Raw genomic sequence first — 23,088 nt, forward strand, 5'->3', positions numbered from 1 at the left:
ATTGCTTCATCTATTTTGACTCCTTGTCCTTGACGGGTGCTAAAGATCTTACCACTAATATACTTCAACCTAAAAATGATAAATGCTTCTCAGTGAGAACACTCAAAGCTAAATAGCTTGTTAAAAACTTCTGACGCAAATTAGACAAAGCTTGGATTGTGCTGACCCCTTTTGCGCGCATTTAGTACTGTAGCTCCAAAAATTCCAAATAATTTTAAAACATTGTCACACATGAAGGCACGATGTTAAAATCATTTACATCACACATTTAATTTAAGAAAAAAAAAAAAAAAAAAAAAAAAAACCTACAACAAATATATGCTGCAATGCTGAGTGAATCAATGCATATGTAGGTATACGAATGACCACAAGAGGGTGCTAGTATTCAAGCATTATGTTCAACCCATGACACGTTAGAGGTCCATGCGACGAAATATACAGTCCATAATGTTACTTTTATGCAGTATGTACTGAAGTCAAGTTAAAAGTGATCAATGAATGATGAATAATATGTTATATGCTCCCCAACTAGTCTAAACACGGCATTCAGTATAATATTGTATTTGTGGAGTATGAATTAAGCAGAAAGATCCTCCTGTTTTAATCCATTTTGCAGTGACATCACTGTAAAGTCGCCGTGATGTCATTTTTCAGTGACAGCAAAATAGCAGCCCCCTGAGATGGATAACAGGTGGGTTTTGCTGATTAATTCATATTCCTCAAATGCATTAATCAGAATGTTGTGTTTAGATGAGTGGAGGTGCATGGAACACATTATTGTAATTTTTTAAAATTTTACTTGCCCTTCAAAAAAACAAGACTTGAACCTTAGTAATTAAGTCGTCCATTTTTGTTCAAAGTAGCCATTTTCATTATTATTTCTCAATATTTCAAGTATTTCAAAATGTTAAAAAAAAAAAAAAAAAAAACCTTGGCATTTGTTCCTCCCATCAACACAAATATGGGTAACGGGACCCATTACAAAGTCTCAAGGACCATTGCCCAAAATGTTGTCCATTTTGGTTTGTAGCATAGCAGGCATTCCAGGCCAACATCAGAGCTTACACTTGGACAAATTCCTACTATGGAAGAGCATTTCAGATTCGAGGTGACAATGAAATTGCAAAGTCCCATTAATTGATGCTTGGGACTTGATTGTAAGGTAATTTTCATGAGGTCGCTAAACATACGTTAGCATGCAAAATGCAAGGCCGTTTTTTTTCCCACTGACCCTCCTCTGGTTTCGTCTTCTAACTGCCAATATATCCCACCTAAAAAAAATAAAAATAAAATAAAAAAACAATAAGCTGACCCCCTGCTGAAAGTGTCGAGTCCAGATGTGAACATCCTCCCTCTCTTCCTCGCTCCCACACTTCTAGCACCCCCTCCACCGCTTCCTCCACCCGAGTCGCTGCAAGTTTTCCATTTCCTTTTTTGGTGAAAAAATCTCAAACGGCAGCAGGGAGTGTGCATCTGTTATTCCTTGTGTACTCCACCGAGGTTGTGAAACAGTCGACTCAGCATAAATATTGCCCTGTATTATGTATTTCAAGCCACTTGAAGCTTTTTGTCGCCCTAAGCGATAGCACACAAATGTGTTGAAAGGGTTCTTCCAAAGTCACCTTAATTCTTGTAATGACATCATAAAGCGCTATTTCAAAACAAAGACAGCACGCAATATAATCCACATCGTTCTATTTATTTTCCACACACACACGAACACACAAATCCTCCATCGCCACCATTGCAGGAATGAGTCCCGTCCATTGACATCGGGATTTATACTAAACAATGGCTTATTACACCCCTCCCCATCTTAAAAAAAACAAACAAACAAATGCACATTTGCCAACTCTGACTCACCAGCATCAAAGCTGAAATAATGAAATATATATACATATATTTTTTAATACTTTGTCACATAGAATAAGATAAAGAAAAAAAAACAGCAAGAGATTTAAAAGACACAGCAAGAATCTCCAAATTTTGTGTTTATTTATTTATTTTTTACCTAGCCTGAGTTGTTGTTATACGGCTTTGAAGGTAGTGGAGTGAAGTTATTGTTTGCAAATACTTGATGCAAGGATCAAATTCTGACCAAATAGTGAGCCCTATGTTAGCCTCTAACGCTCATAGCATGTTGCTTAATTATTACATGTTACATTATTTTCCCCCGCTACAAAAACTAAAATAGCAAGCTACTGGTAAATATAAACAAGTAAAATGAGAAAAGAGAAATAAAACAAATATAAAACTGCAACATATAAAATAAACTAATACAAACTAAAATGAAAAAACAAAAAGAAAAACTAAATGTAAAAACAGATACGTATTTTAAAATATGAAAAAAAAAGTAGAGGGGTTGGGGGATCGGGGACAAATATTCAACCTAAACAAAAAATCCTAAAAGAAAAAACAAAACAAAAAACAAAACAAAACCTTGAAACCTTAGTGAATTGTTAGTCAAACTTTATAGGTGTATTTTTTGATGGGGGGGAAACACAAAATTCGGAGATACAGTGACAATCAGACAAATTCAACAAACGAGAAAGATTGAAAAGTAAGACATGCATACTGCAACATTACATAAAAGTAACGCAGCATCTTTTGGACTATAATTGCCAAATGCTTGTAAAAGGTACAATGTGGAGGAAGAACATAGGGAAATGCTCCAAACCAATTGGGGGTAACAAAGTGCCAGAATATTGAATCATTATGTCCAAAACATCAAAATATTTTGGCCACAATGATTCCGCCTTTTTGGAACGCTGGCTAACCAAAACTGACACTTGATGCGTCATTATTAGCACAATCCAATTTTTTTTTCTGACTTGAAAAAGATTTGGTCCCAAATGCAGAAGGAAATGTTTACCTCCTTTAAATTCTTCTCTTCTGACTCACTAGCATCTCAAAAGAGACAAAGTGGTATTACAGGACAAGCTTAATAATAATAATAATAATAAAAAAATAAAATACAATGAGCAGAAAATTTAAGAATAAAAAAAGAATAAGCAAAAAGGTTCAGTAATCAGACAAAAAAGTGGTTTTGTGCCATGTTTTTGTATTGTGTGTTTTTTATTTATTTATTTTTTATGTGCACACAACATGGCAGCGTGGGACTTATCCAAAAAGTGCAAACTTAATCTTAATTTTTCATGACAATAACAAACCTGTAAAAGCTTTTTTATTTTTATTTTTTTTATTTAATTTTTTTTTTGAAAAGTCGAGTATTAAATTTTGTGTCATATACAGCGACCTGGTCAAGATGCATAGAGATAATGCATAGAGATAAGATAATGCATAGTGAAAATTGTGTGAGAAAGAAAAATGACATTCAAAATGAAGTGACAGCATTAAATAGGGTTTATTATTCCTCTTGAATAGCTTTTTTGGGGGGTCTTAATGACCTGCCCGAAAACTCACCAATTTTTGCAAGTGCCTTTGTGATAATGTACTGTATATGCATTCAATGGGTCTCAAGACAACCCCCTAAAATTCGCTGTGATTAGGACTCAAATGATGATTAGGACTATGAACTGCACTCTTCTTTCCCTTCAAGATTTTTTTTTTTAATACAAAGTACTACATACAGTATTACATAACATGGTGTTAAGGCACTTCACTGTACAAAGTAGTTTGTTGGGAATACTGCCTTTGTTTCCCTGTATTACCTTGCTAGGCATAAAGACTTTGGCTATGCATGAGTGGAGTGCAATTCAGAGGGGGAGTGTGTGGGGTCTTTATAGGCCGTTGTGGCAGTCACGGCACAGGATGCGCTCGCCGTCGGGGAAGAAGCCAGCGCCCACTAGCGACACGGAGCACTGTGTGCACGTAAAGCACGGCTGGTGCCACTGGCGCTCCTCGAACGAGATGTACTTGCCTCCGCCGAAACCTGGAAAAAGAGGGACAGAACATCTGACTTTTTGTGACTTTTCCCCCCTGAATCTTAGGGTGTGAAGTTGAACGGTGGTGAGCCAACTGTCAGAATGTTGACGCGGGAGTGCACATTTGGGAAGAGCTAAGATTATCAGTTGATGAAACAATGGACTGATAATGACAAATGCCTCTTGGTGGACAGTTAGCAAGCTAGAGGCTAACATTTGTGGTCGACAAAACACTTAGCCAATGATAAAAAGTGACGACAGAGACAGCTGTTAGCCAGTTGGAGGCTTGTTAACGAGCTAGTGGCTAGAAGCTAACAAGAGTAGCCAGCCGGTGGTAAATTAGCAAGCTAGCAGCTAATGTTAGAAGCAGATAAAACACTCAACTGATGATAACAAGTGTCAACATGCAAAGCAGATAAATCAGATAAATCATTCAAAAAGACAACCTTTTTTTCTATAATTTAATTTTACAGTGTTTCACCCACCAGCCAAGTTAAAAAAAAAAGACATTTTGGCATTGTTATCCCGGTGGTCATGTGGTTGGGAGTAGGAAGCGGAAGTGGACTTTCTGTTTGCTGAGCAAGGTGGGTCTAACACTTTTTGGCCAATTGAACGGACTTAAGTTGACTTCCGCTTCCTACTCCCAACCACATGACCACCGCGTGGCTTCAAGTTTCAAGTACGAAGTTACGAGGATTCGAGGAGTTTTGGCACCCCACAACGAGTATTGACAGTGTTTTTCCGTGGTCCTGTGAGCGTCGCTGTTGTGCAATTAACTGAATTACAGTTTGAAAAAAAATAACATTGGAAAACATTTTCAGTGTTTCAACCATAAAAAAAATGATCATAATTTACAGGTTTCAAAAATGGCAAACACATAAATGCCAAGGGAGAACAATGCCAAAATGCCATTTTTGAAACTTAATTGGCTGGTGACCGTTTTGAACTTCTGAAAATTTGTGGGTGAAACACTGTAAAATTAAATTAGGGGAAAAAAGGTTGTCTTTTTGAATGATTTAATATGCTTTTTGGAGATTCAAACCCACTTTTCAGGTTTGGAAATATTTTTTCAACGTTTTGAGAACGTTCAGAGTTTACAGGTTTCAAAAACGGGAAACAAATAAATGCCTAGGGAGAACAATGCCAAAATGCCATTTTTGAAACTTGGCTGGTGACTGTTTTGAACCTCTGAAAATTTGTGGGTGAAACACTGTAAAGTCATAATTTAAAAAATGTCTGTCTCTTCTTAACGTTTTTTTTTTTTTTTTTTTTTTTTTTTTTTTTTTTTTTAAAGCTTTTTCAGTGATTTTTCAGTCATTCAAAAAATATTTTTGGAGATTCAAAACACATTTTTGGAGATTCAAAACAATTTTTTAGAGATTCAAAACATTTTTTCAGTCATACAAAAATGTTTTCGGAGATTCAAACCAAGGTTACGAGGTTTCAAACCAAGGTTACGAGGTTTCGAGTATTGGCAGGATTCTGATTCCATACAACGCTAACTAGTCAACAATTTGACGCTTAAGTTAGTAAGCAAGTGGCTATCATTAGCAGTAGTCGATAAAACACACAATGAAAACAACCAATGACGTGCTAGCAGCCAGTTGACAGATAGCTAGCAGTCAATGAAATGCTCTGCCGATGATAGCAAGCGATTTGACCTAGTTACCAACGTAACAAGTGACAACGTGCGTAGCAGTTAGCCAGGCGACGACTAGGTAGCGAGCTAGAGGCTTGCTGTTAATGTTAAACTACTCAGCTGTAGAAAAAAAGTACACAGAATGCACAAACGTTAGCAGGTCGGTGGCTAGTCAGTGAGGTAGTGGCTAACATTAACAGGTAATAAAAGAACACCTGGCAGATGACAACAAGTGAAGATGTGCATTGCATTTAGTCAATCAGTGGCTAGTTAGCGAGCTAGCATCTAAAATTAACAATCAATAAAACACTTTGAAGATACTTCGAAATGACGATGTGCATACCACTTAGTCACATTTTTCCTTTTCATCTGTTTTCCGAGCATCCCAGGCACCAAAATGAGTGTGACTCACATTAAATTCAATTCGAAACATCACGTAATCATTTCCGTAGTGTGGAAAATGAGGTCCAACTCTCTGTGAAAGATTCCACAGCAGCTCGCCGCACTCCTGACTTGACACCAGTGGGAAAAGCCATCAGGGAACCTCTGGTCGTTCGGAACAACACGTTTATTTCTGGAGGACGATCCCATGAGGGATCCGCATATAAATCCCAAGGGAGAAGTTCCTGTCATGAAGTCATGAAGGCAATACAAAGAAATAGGGAAGCCTTGGCTGGGGTTTCCTTGTTAGTCTTAAATCAACCTTTAATTGCACTTAGGTTCCCGCTACAGTTGACAAGCTTAACTGCTAAGGGCGAGAAAAACATTACAATGTTGTGCTGTTGTCTGTTATGATATGGCAGCATTAAATATCAATATTGGAAGACTCTCTCCTTCAGTTTCATAGCGAATAATAATAATAATGAGATGGAGTGATTCCATCAACTACTCCCACCAAGGTATTGACACATTTCCATTTGCAAAACCCTGTACTACGTGGTATATAATAATATTTGTTTGATTGCTCGTGTGTGGCGTAGCATGATTACGCAACAAATACTAAACTGAACTTTGTGCGTTTGTAAATATCGGCTGTAAACATCGGACCAGTCGACAAACATTGTAGACCACCAAAGCGATCATAACAAGAAGACTCTTGCCTGTGATGGGTTTACTGCAGGCCTCGCACTTTTTGGCGTAGAGGCTTCCGAAGCACTTGAGGCAGTACGGGCTGTCGTCGCGCGAGGTGAAGTGCTGGCCGGCCAGCTGCGTTTTACAGCCGCTGCACACGAAACACTCCTTGTGCCACGGCTCATCCCGATAGGTCACGCCACCTTTGGCCAAGGTCTGAAAAGACGAGGACACTTTGAGTGACAACCAAAACCCACTCATCAAGAGACCGTCATGATATATCAAGGTTTTCTGCGGAAGAGATACTAAATTAAAGAGATGGCTTTAGAAGTGTTCCGTCCTGGCAACCTCCAGATTGGTAGGCTACCGCCATGACAGACAGGGACTTTAAAATAACTATAGACTGATAGGGTTTTTTCAAGGCTTATACCGATACCGATTATTAGTAGTCAAGGAGACCGATAACCAATATTTCAAGCTGATATTCATTTGCAGTAAAAGAGAAAATATTAATGTCAAATTTTTTAAACATTACTTTTTCTTTTCATTTTAAACCCAATTCACACTGACTGCGGAAATGATGCTGTGCGTTTTCCGTACAGCTTTCGCACGGCTTCCACAAGGACTGCAATTCACACCGTGTGCGTTGCGTCAGGAAATCTGCACTTACCAGTAGGGAGTTTCAAGGGTCATCAGCATGTGTCAAGCTAAATTAAAAACTAAACAAGTAAATAGTTCCATTTTCTACTATAAATAAAGTTTTTCAAAATTTCAATATAATTTTATTATTATTATTATTATTATTATTAAAAAGTCAGCATAATTTCTTATAAAGTAGAAATTCAAATAAATCCATAAATGAAAAGTTCCCTGTATCTCCCTGGGCGACAAATGCATGCAAATGTAGCTAATTTGGGTTTTTTGTCAAGGTTCATAAAAGATTTCAAAAGATCTTCACAGAGAGTGAAAAATTGTCTGAATATATTCGAAATGTCTTTGCGACAAGCAAAAACTGTCTGTGAACATCTTAAATCCTGAAAACTCTAAATTCGCAAGCATTCACCACTCAGTGCGATACCAGCTTTATCAGCCTTTAGATTTGTAAAAAGGCCGATAATCGGGCTGCCCGATAATTGGTCTATCCCTACTTTAAAATGTTTAAAGACCACAATTACTTCCTAACCCTTCTTATTTCTTATCAGTCTGAGTGACTTATAAGCCAACCAAAAGCAAAGCACCTCCCACTCAGGTTTTGGGCTTTCTGTGACGCATTCACAAACCTTTTTACAGCGCGTGCAGCGTGGCGCAAACTTGTCCTCGTAACACGCCACGCAGTAGTGTTCGTCCTTCTCGGGGATGAACGATTTGGAGCCGATGGGCTGCTCGCAGGCGTGGCAGACAAAGCAGCCTTCGTGCCACGTGGAACCTGCATACTCCAGCTTTCTGGAACCTGTAGGACAACGTAAAACAGGCAAAATGTAAAACTGCAACTATGGTTGCGACAGCAACTTTACTGGACTGCTTTAAATAATGTGCTAGAACTGCACAATTGTATGAAAAAGCCCTTTTGATTTATTGGAAACGAAAACACCACAGGCCCCACATACTCTGTTGGAAACTGGCAGCTGGCCGTACAGGATGGATTAATGCAATTTTTTTCCCCCCATAGTATGTCACTGAATAATCCATCTTCTCCCACTTTGGCGCTTGTTTTTTTATTTATTTTATTTTACTTGCTAGTTTGCCCTACGATGACGCCGCGGTTTTGAGGTCCGACCGACTTTCTTCTCCAGCCGTGGAAAACTCACGCATTACAGTATTACATGATTGGAAAATAACAAAACATACCATTTGTCCATTTGGCAACCACAACAGAAGGTACACGTGCGCGTTCTAATGCAGTGCTATAAAAAGTATGGCCTGAGGGCCCTATAGGCTCAGCTATGTTCTTTAATGCGGCCACTAAGCATTTACATCATCAACATTTTGGCAATAGTAGTTTCATTAATTTAGCCATATTTTTCTCCTAAAATTGGTTAATTAAAATGTATATATAGTGGACCTCTGCATAAGAGTCTTCTATTTGTGGATTTTTTTTTCCCAGTTTCTTTTTATGTACAGTATATCTATTGGATTATTTTGTCCAGCATACAGGAGGTTTAGCAGTGTTTTTTTTTTTTTTTAAATTAAATTTTGCTATTACATTACGTGTTTCAATGGGTTAATTATATGACGATTTCCGTCATTCGCATGCCGGCCCGGTGCATACCTCCACGAATAGTGGGAGTCCACTGTATGATGATTTTAATAAGCAATTAATTCATGTTTTACAAAAAATATAAAATAATTTAATAATAATAATAATAATAATTATTATTATTATTATAATTATAATTATAATAATAATGATTAGTGTTGTTCCGATACCGATATTTGGCCCCCGATACCGATACCAATACCCAGCTTTGCAGTCTCGGCCGATAGCGATACCATACCGATACTTAAGTTTTTTTTTTTCTTCAACATGAAAAATCTGTCCTGCTATTGGTTCAGAGCATTCAAGGGCCAATAGGATATCTTAGATCTGCATGCAGTGAACATGTCACATATCAGTGAATGTCGTGCACGAGCAAGACACAAGATGCTGCATCCAAAATCCTATATTAGTGTTGGAATTAATGGTATCGGCATGTTACTTGTGAGTACTCACCGATACCGATACCACTGTTTTAATGCAGTATCGGCACCTCTGCCGATACCAGTATCAGTATCGGAACAACACTACTAATAACACTACTAATAATAATAACAATGACAACAACAACAACAACAACATAATAATAATAATAAAAATAATAATAATAAAAAAATCAAAAATAATAATAATAATAATAATAAATATTAGTAGAATAGACTATTTGATGTACACATTTAGCAATGTTTTAATTACCGGTATGTATAAAATTAAAAAAGTTAAGTAACGCAGTTAAACAAATAATTTGACCAAACACTAGTTCTTCATCATTATTACTGTTCCTGTTCTATGCCAATAGGCTGTGAGATATGATGTAGTATATTTGCCTGATAGTGGGGAGTTTATTGTCCATTCTGAACACTTAACGGTACCAACTGTGGTTCCTTAACCATAGAAAAGTTACCGTACAAAAAGTTTTCATTAGGACTGATCAGCGATCTATTTTGGTCAGAGCAGTCTACGACTTTACATGCTGGAACCACAGCACCCATTGGGCAAATTACCAAGCTTTGCTCACCTGGCATGACGATCTTGTCGCAGGCTACGCACTTGGAGGAGAACTCGTTACAGTAGCAGTCGTTGCAGAGCAGCGCGTCCTCCTGGTTGGTGAAGGGCTCGTCCGCCAGCGAGCGGTCGCAGCGGAAACAGCGGAAGCAGTGCTCGTGGTAATGCCGGTCCTCGTAGAAGAGCTCCTGGCGGGGTGACATGGAAACAAGATCAGGTCCAGCTTACCCACGACACCAATGAGGATAAGTTACATTGAAAATGAGTGAATGGATGACTTACATAGGGATTAGAAATGAATAAATACTGACAATTGTAATCGTCTTAGAAATTGTCATTTATGACTTACAGACTCCATTCTGGAATTTCTGCAATAAGAGCAGGGGTCACTATTGGCTAGATTAGATCTATCGCCACATATTACGGTCATGTCCATTGTGCGGTCACTATGAGCTGCTCCCAATTATAGCTGTGGAGCCTTATTGTACAACTTAATGTTTCCTGTTGCTGTTTATAACTTGCCAAGGTTCAAAGCAAGAGAACTTGATAGCGCTCACTATTTGGCAAGCCGTAAGTCACGCGTTTCCTGTATTTAAAACGGGCGTAAATATGTGTTCATATGTTGGCTCGCCAATGAAAAGAATGTCTCCAAATAAGGTCAAAATATGTTTGTGCTTGATTGTTTGAGAATCAACGTCTAAAAAGAAATCAACACTATGGAATATGGGTAGCTAGTTAGTTAGCGGCTAGCAGGAGGAACTTGGATGATCCAAATTAGTTGCTCAACAGCACTTTAGGTGAAAGTCCTGTTGAGCCATGATGGTCAAAATTACTTGGACACATTTGCAGATGCTGGCTGAAAGGAGTCCTAGCGAGGTGCACGAGCTACTCGCATTTAGCAGGAATTACACAGAAGGGGCTGAAATAGTATGGCAAAAATTTTAAAAAATGTTTTAAATACCTTGGCTTTAAGGTCATGGTTGGGCTCATATTTGACATGGTAAGAGAACAAAATGCGAAATAGATTTTATTTCATATGAACAGATTGAAAGATATGAAACAACTCCTTCAAACAAAAAACGTTAAACAGTTTGTCTTCTTTTGTAGGAAACGGCACTAACAAGTTTGACATAAAACAAAGAGAATTACACAGTGTATTTAAAACAGACAAAATAGATGCCTAGAGAAAGGTACTGCTAGCTTAATGCTAACACAAATTTAACCTTTACATATTGCAACGTGTTAGTTCATTAGCATTTAAATTCATTGGCACTATAGAAAAAGCACAAAAAAGGGAAAAGCTGTTGACAGGTTTAAAAGAAAAAAAAATCAGTTAAGACATGGCATGGCAGTTAACAGTGCAGAGAGCATGACATCATACTGTACGCATGCTTCATACTAGCGTACAGAAACAAAAACGCTACACAGATGCCAGTGAAGCATTCAGGCACCACGCATGTCAAACTGTTGTTTTTACAAACTCAAAACAAATCAAGTCTGATCCCATCAGGAAGGCTCTCACTCACCCGGGCGTCATGGCCGATCAGCTCCTTGCACTCGTCGCACGTGTTGGAGAAGAGGCTGTCGTAGCACGGGATGCAGTAAGGGCTGTCGTCCGATTGGATGTACTTGCGGCCGTACAGGGACTCCTTGCAGTTGTCGCAGTCGAAGCGGTCGGCCATCGCGGCGGTCAGTCGGGTTTGTCAGCCTGAAATAGAGGAGAGAGGAAATGTCGTTTTAAGGTGCTGACAACACACGAGGTCATGACATAATAAAGAGAAGGGGCATGAAAAGACAAAGGCCTTTAATACTCAAAGGTTGCCAGGTATGACCACTTGAAACCTCAAATTAGAAATGGCACCTCCAAACCAAAATAGCCGACTACCTTATGTTTTACAGCATAGATTTTCACGCATCCTATAATGACGAATACACGCGCCAGATTTCATGTCGATCTGACACACGGGTGGCGGACTCCAGCAGCATGGACCACCGCCAAGTCCGCCCTGTCAGCATGTAACACAGCAGCAGCATGTGTTATGTCTAACAACATGACGGCCGTTCACTTGGCGCGGGACGACCAAGCGGAACAATGGCTTAAAAGGGCGCCGACGCGACAACAGTATCGGGTTGCCTAAACATGACGGCACCACTGGAGGGGAGCCCGGCGATAAGTGATGCCGACCCTCCGGCGTTCCCACCGCACCACCGATGAGAACCACTGCTTGATTTGAAAGGCAGTCAGTGGCTGGGAGTGTTCAGCAAAAGATGATCTCACTTCTGGGTAAGACAAGTAGTGTCAGAGGCTGGATTTACACTGCAGATCTGAGTGTATACGACTCCGATTTTAGTGCTTGAAGCTAACATCTGGTAGAATTGTGGTCTTGAATTGTTATTTTGTCTGTTTTTGGAATGTCTTACATGTTAGTTCTTGAATGTACCTCATGCACAGAAATTAAATGTGGAAGTTTGTTTTTGCTTCTGTTATTTAGGCTGTGATTGCTAATTATTTAGGATCGTGTACTAGCTAACACTATGAGCCTCATTTGAAGGAGGTTTTTGTTGAATAAATTAACTACTGAATGCAGTAATCTATATAACATGGGTTTATGATTGTGTAAGTTTTAGATGAATGGTGTTGATGGTTTATGATCTCTGTTTTTAAGGGCTACGAGCATTACCAGTTTTCATTAGTACAGAATGTGGGTACTTTTGCCACTTCTGCTTGAGACAAGACCCACATTTTTTCATTTTGCCACAGGTGACCACAGATTTTCTTATTTTTAAGTCTTATTGTGTTCAACTTTTTAAAGCACTTACAGTTTAAGACAAAAACAGATTATTTGTATTTAGGCCGTTTCCTACGGGAAAATACAGACAAGTCAGAGGAAAGGATTGTGTTTGACCTTGGTAGGCATGTTTTCCTTGGCTTGACTCTTGTTATCGTATGTAATTTGGCTACCTACATGATGGCCAACATGACTGAACAGACCGTTCTGTATTTCACCACCGAATGGATCCATCAGCAAGTACATCATGTCTAAAAAGCATCCATACTCGGCCTGCACCACGTTAGTCAAGGTGCTCGTCTTGGAATACGTTTGCTTTAACAATCAATTTATGTGCATTTGACACTCCATCTATCAGATAATGTCAGCCGCACTGTCATCAACCCTCCTGACAGCTCCGTCAAGATCAGGTCAACACAATATCGAATTGAAATTGAAGAATTTGCGTGACCTCCACATTGCCAGCACTGCCAGGTATGCAGCAGGTATGTGCTCGCCAGATATGAAAACAGAAAGGAGGCGTGAGCTGGAATGGTTCACTGGCAACTAGCTGTCTTTTTTTTGTTTAAAAAAAAAACAAGACTTCTGTTAATACACTAGTGAACGTTTGGACACGTTTCTCATTTATGGCATGAGTAGTATGTTTTATTGGTGGTGCAGACAACTAATGACATGCGCCGAATGCTATTCATTGACATATTCGTCTCTCATCGACAGGGCAAGGGAGGCCGAGGAAAGCCTGGCCTGGGGAAAATCCTTGTATAAACAGTATGTTGGTTGTGTGCCGTATGCTGTAATTCTAGTTCCTTGTAGTATTTTGATGCAAACTTTTCAGAGTTTTTAATTTGAGAGAAAAACACGTCTATTTTTTAAATTTTTTTTTTTTTTTTTTAAAAAGCATATCTCCTTTAAAAATTTAGCCAAGTCACTCAGAAAAGGTCTATATGCACGTGACAGTAAATCACTAAAAATCTATTTAAAAAAAACACACAAAAAAAACAAACAAACAAAAAAAACAGACACACATACAAAACACCAAAGAAAACAGGAAGCAGTCAGTTTTCCAGAAAATGTGTGGTATAAATTCAAATTCTAACAACTTTCGAATGGTACACATGGACAGGAAGTAGGTCAAGAATTTGTTTTATGAATTCCTGTTACAGTTTAAAGACCATTTCCGCAAAGGACAGCCGACGTACGGCACCTGGAAAGGCCCAATAAGGCCGCTCCCAAGGCTGGCTTATTTCCTCACAAGAGTACTTCCACAAAGCCTTGGCTTGTTTTTGTAGTCTTTCCAGAGAGACGTGACTCTGAGTAAGAATAACTAACAGTCACATCCGATTAAGTATCCGTCAACTCGCTCGAGCAACAGATGGGAACGTCTTAGGTGGAGATCCCAAAGCCCGAGAGGTAAATACGCGTTACTTCAGAAAACAAAAGGGCTTGCTTGGACCTGTTTTCATTTTGGGTTGGAGTGGCCAATGCGGGGGTTAAATGAACTCCCGATGGCACAAGCTCCCTCCACAAAAAAAGAGCGATGACGTCAGCACGGTGACCCTTGAGGCGCTGGATCTGGGTCATGGTGAACTCCAGATTCCAGGCCTCACAGGGCTTTTTGGATCTCCTGCTACTGCTGTATATGCGCAAACTTCCCGGCAAAACTCCATATTCTTTCACATCCAGCGGTGACTCAGAACCTCGGAGCGGGTCAGGAACGTTGCTAAATACCAGAGCTGTGACCGGTTTCCGAGGAAATCGGAGCTGAGGAGTCCACGCAGGACCACGTATGGAGTTTAATTGCAGCATCAAAATGAGACTCGGGATCAAGAATTCCTTTTTTTGCAGCGATTCCATTGGGAGTTCATCTGAGATGGAAAGTCAAATATTGAACGCAGCTATATGGGTCAGCGTGATTGACTCTGCTGGATGTTGATACACTTTTCTTTTCCTTTAAGTGGTTCAGTGTTGATTAGTCTGCCTGTTTGCTATGAGCGTGATTATATCAACTGGAAATTCACCGTCTCTAAAATCTTAGGATGGACTTCGTGCCCAATTCGGATTTAGGGCAGACTCAGATTAGACTATATTACCATCCAGTGTGACAATATCTGGTTTCACTCAACTGGTCTGAAAAAATCAGCATTTACTACAAATAATGTATCTTTGTGTGCGCATCTATGTCAGCAACATATAGTGAACCAACAGAACAATGAAATGCTCTTCCATGAGATGACAGAAGGAAATATTAATATGTGAGTCTATCTGGGGCCATTATTATAACAAAATAATAGTAAAGTATTCAACTACACTAAGTAAATTGAGATGATTTTTGCTTGGTGAGTTTGCTGATTTGCGTATGTGGCACATGTACTGACACACAAAGACTCCCCGCCCCTACGGAAAACCATTCTGCTTTTCCTTTTTGCCATTGAGGGAGAAGCATGTGTGCAGTGGCTTTGTTTTTGCAAGACTCAGTCATGCCTGTTGCGGTCAAGATGATCTCTCTGTTGATACAACAGGCTGTCAGATGCTTTGTCTAGTCCTTCTAAAACACTTTTTTGAGGGAAAGGGGGAGTTGATTATTTTCATTCAACAGTAGTGAATGAGGAATGACCAGCCAGGCTTTTTCCCCAATCCTGCAGGGAGTAAACACATTTGGAATCAAACAGAGCGTAAAAAGTTTGGGCTGCCAGGGATTAGCAGGCTCGCCAGCGGGACCAGACCGGACCGGACAGGGCATACGTAGTTTCTATGTTGCCCGGCAACAGCATACATACAGTCTGCTGTGCTGCCTCTTGATTGGCCCTGAACTTTCGCTCGTTTGCCAATCGGGAAGAGATTGTACTGACGAGTCTAATCCCCGGGCCTTGGCATTCCTCGTTTATCTTACGGATGGATATTTGAAAACAAATAAAACGTGGAAAAAGCCGGGAAGTCGTAAGGTTCATGGCTAAATTAAAGAGTCGCGAGGAAGGAATAACACGCTGAGGCTTTTTGGTTTTCCAGAAGCCGCAGCGGCGAGGCCAAAGTGCAACATGTGCTTAAGGGAAAAGGCCACAGACTCAAAACATGGAGCATGGGTGTGCCGGCTGAATTTCATTATGAGAAACCTCATGTAAACACAGCAAGGTCGCTAAAGATCTCAATGAAGTTACCTGCACATAATGTCGTATGATAACTGTAATGCGATTACGCCTTTATAGTTATTCATAATAACTGTCACATTGCACAATAGAAATAAACAGAACGACCAGAAAAACTCCACAGAGTTAAAAAACAAAACAAAACAAAAAACAATCTGGTTGAGAAGGCTTGAAATACATTTTTCCCTTTGTGGAGTTGTTTTGCGACTCAGTGACTTCCTTTAATTAAGGAGCAACTGTTTAAATTTATGGAGCAACTTTTCTTTGAAGATTCACCCCAGGGACTTGAAGCAATTGTTTTATTAAACAATAAAAATATAACAGTATAACGAATGAACAATTGGTTTTCTTTTTATAGAAACAGATTTTGTTTCTTAAATTCACATTGTGTTTAGTAGCAAACAATTTTGTCTAGAAGCAAGGCTACATTGATTTAAAAAACAAAAAAAAAAGAATTACTCCCACTTTTTTTTAAACAAATGATAAGAAAACAAACACACAATAAACCTAACCTAACCCTAACCCATATGAGCTGACGATATGACCAAAACTCAACAGACAATCAGCAAACTACACTCTCATTCGCTGACACCCATGTCACTCACCTGGTCAGGCCCCATCTTTTAAAGCCATACACTGTCAAAGTCACAGTTACTATGGTGGAATGCGATAATGGCAAGCCCAAATGGACAGAAATGCACGCTGTTTTATTTAGTAGCAATTAAAAAAAAAATCTCATTTGTGATAATGTGTCATATGATGAATGCAATAACTTCTCTTGCCAGTTTTTTTAGAATAACCTCCACCTTGCACAACAGAAATAAACAAAATGTTGAGAAATAACTTCCCGGGAGAATAATTCCCCGGCAGGCTGGAGCAGGTGTGTGTACAAATCAGACGTGTCATACTATAATTGCAGTAATTCCTTGTCAGTTATTCAGAATAGGCAGCACCATGTACACTCAAAATAAACACAACAAGCTATAATCTGCAGTCAAATCAATCCGTGACGTGTTTAGTCATGCATTAGCACCTGTTCGTGTGCAACGTTGATGTGAAATGGTGCACTCCGCTTACATTCCATTGTCACGGAACACTATAGAAAATGGATGGAGGGACACAATGGAAATTGTTGAACTGAATTGAACCCTATTACATGATGGAAAGAAGGATAACGATCCCGATGCATGAAGAGGCCTGGACTTATCGTAAAGGTCTTTAAGCACCGCAGCTTTTAGCGTTCTCGTTGTGAGGTTTACCATTTTATGATTGAGCTGCTTTGAAAGACTTTCAATCACTATTGAGCGCATGGGTATTTTGGCAGTGAACAGACTCGCAACACACTCCTTTAGAGACAAAAACTTTACAAAGAGCAACGCGGGGACCGAGGGGGAAATCTCAGCGGGAGGAAACTAAACGCGAGGAAACTGAAGACGGGCGCATTCAGAGGTAAATCAAGGCAGAAGCAAGAGCTTTAACCCAAAGGCGGGTTCTAAATCATATCTGAATGAAAAGGAACAGAGAAGAAGTCTGCGTTGGGATAAACACATACCATCACTTTGCGCTCTTGTCTGGTGCCTGGACATCTTCCAGAACAGTCGAGCTCCTTTGGCTGACTAGCTGGGTAAAAAGTTCAGATCTGGACATTCGACTATATCATTTGAGGGCTTTGGTTGAGCACATAAAAAATAAAAGATGATGTCAAGAAAACAACCCCCACTGAAATCCCACATGTTAGAAAGTTTACGTGTTGCTTCCTCGCAAAGAATGGAGATATTTATTCCTTCATAAGCATGGAGGCGATCTATGCGGTGACGAATGGCAAAAGTCAAGTGCGCGAATTGCACCAGGGGATCTTAATGGTTCAGAACATGTTTATGACTCACTGTCCGAGGGCTTACGTGTATATTATTCTTTTGAAAGGCAGAGGCCTGGTTCTCCAGGATGAGGGAGCACAGTCGTTCTCAGCGTGACAAATGACTTGCAGGAATGCACACTTAAACCTTGTCAGTTCACAACCAACGTTCGAATATTTGTCAAATGTAGTTTCGCGAAGGCGTACTGCCCCCATTCATCATGTTTTTATTTGACAGAACCCACTCAAGTATCACAAGACAAAGAGAAAATTAGACATGAGGGGGAGATTATTCATTGATGTGTTTTGATTTAAATGGTCATAATCGTCACCGGCCATTAAAATTGGACATTTTAATGCTAATGGAAAGAAATGATTTCAACATTTACTATGATGAGAAGACAGCAACATTGTTAAATCACGAGAAATACTGCATATGCTCGTCCCCAATGTAATCCTCCCCCAATCAGCCATCGTTATACAATCATTGATTCCCATTGGTCATTTGGCAAATTCAGAAGTTCATCACAGTATGAGCCAAAAATGACCTTCAAACCAAATAGGTGGAAATCCCACATAATTCAAATGCTGATGAACATTCAATATACATTTTTCAAATAAATGGGGGGAAATGTGTAAAGCAAACAAAAATAAATAAATCTAAAATATATATAAAAAACGGGGAACCAAAAAACAAATCTACAAATTTGCGAGTATACGGGGGTCAACTGTACGGCCAGCGCTGAGTCACCGGGCAATCAAGTACCTCTTATCAGAAGCACCATCCACAAAACTAAGTGCAGCTCTGATTACCTTTTGGCTTTGACATGGTATTGATGGGCGTCACATTCGTGAGGATTTGGCTGACAGTGTAGTCCACATGCTTGAAAGTGGCTGTGAATCTTCTATTAGGCTAGCTAATCCTGCCATGGAGCAGGTTATTATGTAAATTATTCCGACGTGTTAATTGTGGAAGCACAGAAGAGCTTGTACACTGGTAAATTTATATAAATAGGCAAACAAGATATATGTGGTGCGATTTATGCTTAATTTCCTACTTGATGGGTGGGCAGTCACTCCAGAGACCCAACTATTTCCATACAAACAAAAAGTACATTTGAAATCAAATGCCCCCTTTAAACGGCTGTCCAGAAGACAAACACCACAGCACAAATTTACTTGGAATACGTACATTTTTCAAGAATCATTTTTGCCCCAAGACACGTGATGACACGTCAGCACCAAAAAGGTTGTTGTCTCAATTTTCAAACAACAATCACGGCTCTAAATCATACAGTTCCTGTCAAACTACCATGAAGGAAGTTCGAGGATCTGTGGAATGAACGTGAATTTATTTTTACACTGACTACATTTTTGGCCTACATTTGTCTTCCTCTGAGCAAAAAAAAAAAAAAAAATGCTGCCATGCATTAGTGCCTGACATCTGTTTTGCATTGGCGAAACTATGCAGAGGACTCCTGTGTGCCTTCCACTTTTTTTTGGGAGAGTCACTGCCTGGAGAATGCAAGGGTGTCTTTTTTTTTTTTTTTTTCCTTTCTTTCCTGGTATATGTTTAGATGGCTGCAGAAGTACCGGAGAGAGGGCGAGAAGAGATGTAGGAAGTGTCAAAAGAAGACCAAGAGATGTTTTTGACAGCTCGCTAACTGGTCTACTGGATGTACTTTGGGATGGTAAACACACGAGGACGCTTCCTAACAAATCAGACAGCGTAAAGCTGTCAGGCCAAAATATATTAGCACTGAGCTGAAATGGAAAAATAGGAGTACAGTTAGTGAACTTCTGCAGGTCTCACTCACGGCTTGTATCAGTATAAAAGGAAGATGTTTTTATTTATATTTTCTTAAATGGGAGGATCTTGTTCCTTCCCAAGATTCCCAGAGATGCTTAATATGCTCAAAAACCACGCTGAGTGAAGATCCAGAGCCACTTTCAAGCACCAGCTACAGTCCGGTGGGTAATTGTTATTTGTATATGGGTTTCCGAGTGACGAGTGTAGCGTATTAACTGCTGTCTCCATGAGTTAAAATGCTTATATTTTCTTTACATGAACTTTTTTTTTTTTTTTTACACTCTGAGCTCAAGTAAAAAAAGACCAGAAATAATTCTTCATCTGTACTAACAACTCCCACCCAGAGATTCTCAGCCAATGACTTGGCAGCTCAGAAACCAAAGTTCCAGAGCACAAGAGCCACTTTCAAGTGGGCGCCAAAGCACTATCATGTCAACGTGAAACTTTCCAGGAATTGACCAGAATTTCCAACTCTGATTGTATTTATGTTGGATCTGAGAGGCTCCACTGTACAAAAGAATTAACATACTAGATATATTCATGGATGGATGATTTACACACCGCTTTCAAAATGTGAGGAAAAAGTAAGCATAAAACCGCCAAGTGCAAAGTTAAGTTCCCCTGAAGATGGTTCACCATCACGCTTCTTGGCGATAAGAAACCCTCCTGACATCAAGGCTAACTGCGAGACCAGTCATTCGCTGGTGGTCTCCTGTTGCCGAGTCAGCACAAAGAGGCCAGGACGCAAAAGGGGGTGTGGGGCTAAGGTCTCAAAGGCCCGCCGATTCAGCAATCTGACCTGCATGCTGCACACGCACCGACACAACTGCTTGCAATTATTTGTGGCTCGTGGCTGCAGTAATGGAAGCTGAACTTGAAGGTTAATGCCCAACGAAATTTATTTAGAAAGCATACATTACCACATACCCCCATATGTGTTAGCGGTAAGACTATCAAAACCTAAAACCTTTGATTTGTTCATTTGAAAAATAAATTATCTTTGATCACGGGAGTTTTGTAATTCGCGATAGGTGAAAACATAAGAGAGAGACCATATACTAAATATTTTTTTAAATGTTTTCTCTTACTGCTTTCAAGTTTTCAAGATGTTTTGGCCATTGGGAATTTTGAGGAGCTCTCGTATGGCTGGTCCATTCCAGGCTGAAATTGGTGCGCACCAGCTGCGAATGAGCCAAGGGGCTGCAGTAGAACCGTACAGGTATCCAGTTACACTTGAACAGGATAGTGAATTTTTCGGACACTGAACAAGCAGCTACATGGATCTTTTTGACAATGTGTTGGTTGATCGTCTAGTCCACATTGACAGGGAGAAACTTGTAGTTGATTGTTTGGATTTAATATATATATTGTGTGACACCAGCCATGGCTCATTCGTGACACACTACATAATCTTTTTCTCCTCTCACGTTCATCTCACAACACCTCTTGTTGAGGTGGCCCACATTTAGAAAAAGTGTCTCAAAAAAAAATACCAATAAATGAGCTCAGCCTCTCATTTTCCTATTAACCTCAGAAGAAGGGTTCATAAAAAGAGACATTAAGTCATTGTTGGCCACGCAATCCACCAAGTCACCTGCCAAAATGCGTAACCATCAGGATGACTATATTCAAAGTCATTTCCAGTACATGTGGGTCGTATCCCTCCCCTCCCCCCGCCCGCCTCTTCTCACAGGCACATCACCGCGGCAACGTGAAAACACCGTCCTCACACCGTGCCGGTGACGTTTGCCGCTCATTTCACAGCGAGCCACTTGGCCTGCCGTTTTATGCGGGATGCCGTGGCCATGCGCAAACGGACTAGCCGTGCCAGAAAAAGCACACTAGCACATTTATCAACACATGCCGAAACCTGTGATGCATATTCAGGGAATCGGCTCAAGCTGGAGACGCGTAAATGTGTCAGTTTAGCAAGACAAGTCAAACCTTACAAATTTTTGTGGGGTTGCAGTGTAAAATCCTTTCAGCTGAAAATTCCCTGTGGACCGTTTCCAAATCATTAGGAAACAATGAGGATTTGCTGTGAGGACTAAAATTAGGTCCCAACTCTAGCATCGCGGCTATTTCCAATTACAGTGAACTCCCAGGTGTCGCTATTCACATATATTTTTTGTGTGTGTGTGTTTTGGAACCTATGCTCGAATATTGTCTAAAAATCTCGACCTAAACCTAAAATGGAAGAAGTTACAACCAAAAGCCCTGGCTAATAGGAAATTAGTCAGAAAGGAAGGAGCTAGCGTTAGCTTAAAGGCCTCAGTATACTTCTGCGAGGGAAAAAAAAAAAAAGCCGAGTACGCCATCGAACGGACCAATCACGAGCGAGCTACGCCCCGCCATCTACGGTGTGCGATTGGCGACGTGTGCACCGCAGCCGGCCACGAGCTACGCGGCACTTAAGATTCATGGCTCGCGTAGATCATGTGGTCATTAACGCGAAAGCAAACGTAGAGGCATAAATCAGGCTTAATTTCTAAGAAGTTACGGAGAGTCTTGGGAATCAAATAAGCCTTTATGTTGAAGTAAGATGTTGTAAAATGAGTTTAAGATGATATGACAGTGTTTTGGGATCATAGTTTGTGGTATCGTTGGTTTTAACTACTAACGTTCGCAATCATACACATTTTTTAGGAGGGAAGTCAATTACTAATGCTTGTCTGTGTCACTAGACCCTTTCGACATGAATACCGAGGCTTTACTGTAAGACCTGTAGCCACGAGTAAACACACGGGCTATCATGAAAGTACGCGAACACATAAAGGTTGTAGCTGGTTAAGTAGAAAAACAAACAACAGTTCTAATGGTGGCAGTGGGGTGATGGGTTCAATGAGGAGACTACAGACAGACAACAGCTGCATACACAAGCACCCACCATTTGTTTAAAGCACTTTAGTGGGGACTTCCCTTTGAACAAACCACTAATATTTACTATCATTGGCTTTTCTTACCATATAAATCAGTGGTTCTCAAACTTTTGACACCAAGAAGTACCATCTGAAAAAATAACCTCACATCTGTACATTACAGATGCACTGTTTTAAAAAAATCTCCACTGCATCTTATCAATAGCTAGACTCAAAAAAGGGTTTATGCTTCAAATCTCAATTCTGTGTGAAAGTGACATACATGTTCTTCAGGGTTTGGGATAAATAGTCAGTCATAACTAAAAACGCTAACAAACCATAGCAGACTTCTTGATGTGGAGAGATTATTCTCGAGGAGAATAACGACAAGAAAACAACAAAGTGAAGACTGTAACACTGCACACTACGCAAATCCCCAAATATTAATGGTGAGACCAATGAGAAACCAGGAGCTAAGGAACAGCAACACACTCAGCTGTATTGTTAGTTCCAGATGCGGGACTCCACTCTCGGTCAAGGAACCTCTACACTACGAAAAGTATCTCATACCTCATTTCTGTTTGACAATCATGACAATTAAGGTTTACTTAAGGGATGTAAAGATAAGAGATGCTTTTGGGTCAGTTTCTTGCACCAAGCCCTTCTCCACATAAGGTCACAATGTTACTAGCCCGAAAACGTAACCGGCAGGCCTCGTGTCTGGAATGAGCTCACTTCAAAAGGTGTCTATAAATCATGCTGCCAAGCATCATCATTGTT

General features: G+C 40.0%; 1 protein-coding gene across 4 annotated transcripts in view; it reads right to left on the minus strand.

Annotated features, from left to right (window-relative positions):
• Positions 1 to 1,680: 1,680 nt before the first annotated feature.
• The window catches only part of fhl3a (four and a half LIM domains 3a), a 43,899-nt gene continuing 22,491 nt past the window's right edge, over positions 1,681 to 23,088 (minus strand). For 3 of the 4 annotated variants that reach the window (XM_077527362.1, XM_077527361.1, XM_077527364.1), the window contains 5 exons: positions 11,380 to 11,561; positions 9,867 to 10,041; positions 7,875 to 8,044; positions 6,624 to 6,810; positions 1,681 to 3,892 (listed from right to left, as the gene is read on the minus strand). In XM_077527362.1, the coding sequence (XP_077383488.1) occupies positions 3,741 to 3,892; positions 6,624 to 6,810; positions 7,875 to 8,044; positions 9,867 to 10,041; positions 11,380 to 11,535 (840 nt within the window). In that variant the 5' untranslated portion in view covers positions 11,536 to 11,561 and the 3' untranslated portion in view covers positions 1,681 to 3,740. Of the gene's footprint in view, positions 3,893 to 6,623; positions 6,811 to 7,874; positions 8,045 to 9,866; positions 10,042 to 11,379; positions 11,562 to 11,738; positions 12,029 to 23,088 lie in introns of those variants that run through there. The other variant, XM_077527363.1, reaches the window with a different exon arrangement.

This window comes from Festucalex cinctus, chromosome 7, assembly GCF_051991245.1.
Source record: "Festucalex cinctus isolate MCC-2025b chromosome 7, RoL_Fcin_1.0, whole genome shotgun sequence".
Lineage (NCBI taxonomy): Eukaryota > Metazoa > Chordata > Actinopteri > Syngnathiformes > Syngnathidae > Festucalex > Festucalex cinctus.